The following is a 6698-nucleotide window of genomic DNA, read 5'->3' on the forward strand; positions in this document are numbered from 1 at the left end:
ATACACAGCTGGTGAATCAGACGGATTTGGTGACTGAGGCTCCAGATGGCTGTTGATAGGACACTTACTCTGCACTGGGCTTTTCATACCCAGTGGCAGATAAAAATGCTCAAGATACTATGAAAGGGCTGAATCAGAAGACACTGTATCACTGTGGACCACTTAGTCACATCCGATCAAGGAGCACACTTTCATCCTCAGAGTAGTAGTTTGGTGGAGCATTGCAATGAACATTTGAAACAGTGTTGTCTAAAACAGGAGATATATAAAGTCATGATGTGTTGGCTTACATACCTTTACAAGTGTGATACCACACTGAACCTGAGGGTGCCCAGGAATACCTTCACCAGATAAACCCCTGCACTTATCTAGGGGATCTGGGTCAGTAAGTTCAGGGCAGGATAGTGTTGTGGCTATGCATCTTCCTTACATCAACTTTATTTTTCCTGCTTGATGCAATGGTCCCAGGACTGGTGCTACTCTGTGCATGCTGGGTATGAGGAGAATCCCTCATCAAGGAACTCTAACTCTACTTCTAAATCTTTATGTCAGAATTCCCAAGAGCCTGACAACTTAGATTTTTGCCTTCACCCCATCTAGGAAAATTGGGGTAGTCGAGACAGCCACTAGCTCTATACCCGTAAAACTTCATTCCATACAAGTGGGGGCAGACTGAGGGGGTAGCACTAGGTCGAATATTTCTGCCCACCATGTGGACCAGCAGACTCACAGAACAAAGGTGTGCAAGGTTGGGCGAAAGGAAGTGATAAATGGGAGAAAAGGAGGAACAGTTATTGAGGGTAGAGGGATACATAGACTAGGCAGTTAGGGAAACCCAATATTCTACTGGTGCCTTGACGCAGGCTCTGAGCAAAGATGATATTGTTTCTTAGCTCAGTTATAGAAGATGCTGAGGCCACCACTCCTTTTGGAACCTGACCAAGTCAGATGGAAGGCTGCCAGTCTGAATGGCATTGCTCTGGATGACATTTTGGTCATATGATATGAGAACGGACTGGACTCATTGTTAGTGACTGAGTGCAACTCTGGTATGTTCCCAGTGTCTTTGACTTGTATTTTTCAGTTTGTATCTTCTAATATCCTGCAATATATTATAACATTAACGCTGTTAGTAAGAATATAATACTGATATTGATGGCTTCACGTATTGGGAAATTGAGTTAAAATCTCCCTCATTATGAATACTAATGGAAAATGGTCTGAGGAAGAGCCGATTTTAGTAATCTTCTATGCTAAATACTTTCTATGCTAAATAATTCACAAGCTTATCATAATGTATAAATAGAGGTAGATCAAGTGACAAAAATACAACAATGGATGTAATGGCTTTATAGGGTGGGTTAGTTATTTCTTCAAATTTATCCCTATCCATACTGATGGCAAGAAATGTTAGGCATATCATCATTTTGCTGTAAGACAGCCTTAGCCAAGGACAGCAGTGTTTGCCTGTGTGATAAAGAATTTATCCCTGCTCAAAAAATTTCTGGGATGTATTCTCTAAGCCCTTTGAATGTCATGCCTTGTAAGAGAGTCTTAGTTTGTCTGGAGATCTTGAGTCACATTTGTTGTGATTTGAGGTGGGGATTGGCCCTACCAGATAGTCTTAGGGAGGAAATGGCCACAATAGGTAATAATAACACGATTTCAGGAGGGGATTTGGGTCACATGGTATCACCCAATTTTCAGAGGACTGGAGCCTAGAGACTGATATGAGGGACGAGGACAGTCATTTGTTCCCACGTGATGGAGTCTCCGTAAAAATTCCAAACACTGAAGTTAAGGAGAGCTTCCCTGATTGGCAATATTCTGTGTGTATTAAAGACGATGCCGTCTTGACTCTGGTGATAGTTGACAACGGAGGCTCAATATTTGGTATTTTACTGGGCTCTGCCCTGCGTGCTGCTTTTATTGGTTGATTTTAATCTGCACCCTTTAGCTGTAACAAACTACTTTTTAATTGAAGGATAGTTGACATGCCATGGTACATTGATTTCAAGTGTACAACATAGTGATTCAACAATTCTATACATTATTCAGTGCTTACCACAATAATACAGTTACCATCTGTCACCATACAAAGTTATTAGAATACGATTGGCAGCTGTAATAAACTCTAACTGGGAGGATAATAATTGTAACCATGAATATAACAGCTGTGTGTCTTTCTAGTGAATTATGAAAATGTGGGTTGTTAGGGAGCCCCTAAACATGCAGTTAGTGTCAGAATGAGGGCAGTCTTGTGGAATGAGTTCCTTCCGACTTTATAATGGGCCAACTGTCACACTCTGATAGCATTTGGTGATTTCCATGGTGTAAGTAAGATCACAATGATCAATTTTAGACTACTGACATTTTAACAAAATTTATTAAAGTTTAAGTATCTACTCTTGTGAGACAATATAAATAAACTTCAAAACACCTTTCCTGTTCCAGGTGGTATGATGAAAACCTCTTTATTTCCAATGTATCCATCATACCAAGTTAGAAGTTACATACTCTATGTTTTTTATTTTAGTGGTTTCACAAAATCTTTTATCATATGTGTTTGACAAAGAAGGTCCAAAATACTCTATATTTCCATTCTCCTGCAAAGCAATACAAGAACATTGTAATTTTTCATTCTAATTACCTCTATTATATGCTCTGTTATTGTTGCTTAATATTTTAGTTCACCTTGATTACATTCATTTTACAATTATTACTTTACAGACTCAGTATTTTGTTTAAATTTTTCCTACACATATACCAATTTCTTAGTAAACCATTGCTTCTTGGACATCACTTACTCTGTGGATTCCATTTATTTTAGCCTGATGCATATTGTTGAGTAATTCTTTCAGCAAAAACCCATGCATGCTGTCCTCTCCCAATCTGTATCTGAAGTGGCAATACCCCAGTCAAGGTCCTTTGAACAGAGTCTTCAAACCTGTGTTATTGCAATGTATCAATTGTTCAAGGTGCAAAATATATATAAGCTAGTATTGTAAATAACACAGGTAAGCAATTGGTTATAAGCTCATCTAAACTTCTGGACTCATCTCCATGGCATTCATGTAACTGCCCCCTTTCAATACTTTCAGAGGAATGATACCCATGGAACCAAGGAACCAAACCAGTGCATTCGAATTCATCCTCCTGGGGCTTTCAGAAACTCCAGAGCAGGAGACCCTCCTCTTCGCTCTGTTCCTCTGCATGTATGTGGTCATGGCCATGGGAAACCTTTCAATCATCCTGGCAATCAGCTCAGACTCCCACCTCCACACCCCCATGTACTTCTTCTTAGCTAACCTGTCTTTGGTTGATTTTGGTCTGGCCACCAACACAGTCCCCAAGATGCTGGTGAACATCCAAATCAGGAGCAAGTCAATCTCCTATGCCTGCTGCCTGACCCAGATGTACTTTTTCCATTTCTTTGGCATCGTTGACAGTGTCCTGATTGCCGTGATGGCTTATGACAGGTTTGTGGCTATATGTCACCCCTTACACTATACCACCATTATGAGCCCACGCCTCTGTGGCCTGCTGGCCGGTAGCCCATGGGTGTTTTCCTACTTTATATCCCTCACTCATATTCTCCTGATGGCTCGTCTGGTTTTCTGTGGGAACAATGAGCTACCTCACTACTTCTGTGACCTCACTCCCCTTCTCAGGCTTTCTTGCACTGACACGTCTGTGAACAAGATCTTTGTGCTCATTGTGGCTGGGCTGGTGATAGCCACACCTTTTATCTGCATCCTGGCCTCCTACGCTCGCATCATTGTGGCCATCATGAAAGTCCCTTCTGCAGGGGGCAGGAAGAAAGCCTTTTCCACCTGCAGCTCCCACCTCTCTGTGGTTGCTCTCCTTTATGGGACCACCATCGGGGTCTATCTGTGTCCCTCCTCTGTCCGCACAGCTGTGAAGGAGAAAGCCTCTGCTGTGATGTACACTACAGTCACCCCCATGCTGAACCCCTTTATCTATAGCTTGAGGAACAGAGATCTGAAGGGGGCCCTGAGGAAGCTTGTCAACAGAAAGATCATTTCATCTTCCTGACCACAAGGACACCTGGGAACTTCCAGGAAGTAGGATCTCAACATCTAGGGTCTTGGGCACAAGTATAGAATTGCACGGTTTGGGAGAACAGCCACTTTGGAGTTTGAGTTGTAGAAGTTTCGAAGGAAATCTCAAGATGGCCCTGTTACTATGTTATCAATTACTGGGACAAGTAAGGATGTGTCAAGATCAGTCTAGCCCTACCAGATTGGATTTGTCCTGATTCAAAATCCAGTTAGTTTTCCACAAATATTTATTGAGTTCATATTCTGAACTTGATATAGGTGCTAGCCAGGGAGTGGTGAGGAGACACAAGATTCCTATAGTGTGGAGTTTATAGCTGCATGTGGGAGATGACACTGGCCACTAACTATAATAGAACAAAATATGCACACAAGGGCAAGGATAGGACAGAGTAGGAAAGCCCAACAGAGTCTGGAAGGGGGGATCAGGGAAGGTTTCCTAAAAGAGATGATCCTTCACCTCAAAGGATAAGATGATGTTTTGAAGGCAAGTATGAGGAGAAAGAGTATCAGGAAAAAAAAACAGTATGTGAAAAGACGAGAGAGCAAGAGAAAGTGAAAGTGAAATATCCAGTTATGGTGAATGACTTGGGTCATGCCAGATCAAGGACTTTGGGACCACCTCAAGAGTTTTGCTTTTTCCAGAGAACTAGGCAGTTAATTGACTTCCAGGGACCAAAGTCAGGGAGCATGTGAATGAATCATGCCTCCCCCCCCCCCCACTTCACTCCTATTCTATCTTCTGGAGAAACAAGATGGCATGACCTAGATAAAAGTTGCACAAGTCACAAGGGAAAAAATTCAGAGCATGCATTAAGGGGATGAGGAATAGTATAAGGCTTTCAAAGAGAAAAATGCCAATCAATTGAATCATGAATGTCTAAGCCAAAAGGAAGCTAAGGCATATCTCCATCACCATATATATGCCTGTGGAATGCATAGGAGTAGTAACACTGCTTACAACAGAAGTGAGAGCTATTCATTATGAGTTTATCTTGTGCCATACACCATACTATGTTTCTTTTCTTTGTTTCATTTAGTCATTCTAAAGCCCCTATGAAGGTAATACATTTCTTTTTTTTTTTTTATTATTGGGTAGTAGTGCTAATACTCATATGGAGATTTACAACTGAAGTGAAATGAGTGGTGCCTTTTCAGGGGCCAGAAATTTTCAAATGGTGCTAAGGAGCTGACATCATCTTAAGCCGAATGGCTTTGAATAATCACACATCCAATTTGCCTTTGGTACTTCCTTCCATGAAAATTAAATTAGAATTTCTCAGTTGAACAAACAGATACCAGACCTGGTGCTGTTATGGCAACTATTAGCGACAGCACAGGTAGAAAAATACATTTAGTGGGGGAATGTCCTAATGGATAAAATACAGAATTTAATAATTTTGGAGTTTGCAATGGAGTACCCATGCATCTGGTCATGGCATGTTTTGGATAACCAAAAACACAGGCGAAAGTTGATCCACAGCCTCTCCCTTCCTAAGTTTCCTTCCATTCTCTTGCCACATGCATGGAAGTAATCACAGTGTTGGCTGGGAGAGAGTTGGAATTTGCAAACTTGGAAGACTGTTACAACCTGGGACTCAGAATATTTGTGAATATTTCTCTCTGATACAGAAAGATATGGCTTCAGCTCAAGCACTGATTTGACTCCCTCCCCCTCTATGGAATGAAAGATTCATTGTCCAATAAAAATCTCTTAAAGTTTTGTTAGCTAAACTCTCTTCAATTGTTTTATGTTAAGACATAAAAAAAATGCTGATTCAAAGGGGCACACATACCCCAATGTTTATAGCAGCACTATAAACAATAGTCAAATTATGGAAAGAGCCCAAATGTCCATCAGCTGATAAATGGATAAAGATGTGGTATGTGTGCATGTATGTATGTATGTATGTGCGTATGTGTGTGTATGTGTATATACATATACATGATGGAATATTACTCAGTGATCAAAAAGAATGAAATCTTGCCATTGCAACAACGTGGATGGAACTAGAGGGTGTTATGCTAAGTGAAATAGGTCAGTCAGAGAATGACAAATATCATATGATTTCACTCATATGTGGAATTTAAGAAATTAGGAGGAGGGAAGGAAAAATAAGACAAAAAGAGAGAGGGCACCAAGCCATAAGAGAGTTTTAAATACAGAGAACAAACTGAGGGTTGCTGGAGGAGAGTTGTTGGGGGGGATGGGCTAATGGGCGGGAGCATTAAGGAGGACACGTTGGGATGAGCAGTGGATGTTTATATGTAAGTGATGAATCACTAAATTTTACTCCTGAAACCAATACTACATTATATGTTAACTAACTTGGATTTAAATAAATTAAAAAAAAATTTTAGGGGCTTCTGGGTGACTCAGTCCCTTAAGCGTCTGACCTCGGCTCAGATCATGATCCTGCGGTTCATGGGTTTAAGCCCCATGTCAAGCTCTGTGCTGACAGCTCGGAGCCAGGAGGCTGCTTCAGATTCTTGTTTCCATCTTTCTCTCTGCCCCTCCCCCACTTGGGTTCTTCTCTCTCTCTCTCTCTCTCTCTCTCTCTCTCTCTCTCTCTCTCAAAAATAAACATTAAAAATTTATTTTTTATTTTATTTTTATTA

The 6698-nt window shown here is 40.9% G+C and overlaps 1 protein-coding gene across 1 annotated transcript; it reads left to right on the forward strand.

Moving 5' to 3' along the window:
* The first annotated feature begins 3105 nt into the window (after window positions 1-3105).
* Window positions 3106-4056, forward strand: LOC131511064 (olfactory receptor 1M1-like). Its single transcript, XM_058728899.1, has one exon. The coding sequence runs from the start codon at window positions 3106-3108 to the stop codon at window positions 4054-4056; it is 951 nt and encodes a 316-aa protein (XP_058584882.1).
* The last annotated feature ends 2642 nt before the right edge of the window (window positions 4057-6698 follow it).

Source organism: Neofelis nebulosa, chromosome 4 (genome assembly GCF_028018385.1).
Source record: "Neofelis nebulosa isolate mNeoNeb1 chromosome 4, mNeoNeb1.pri, whole genome shotgun sequence".
Classification (NCBI taxonomy): Eukaryota; Metazoa; Chordata; class Mammalia; order Carnivora; family Felidae; genus Neofelis; species Neofelis nebulosa.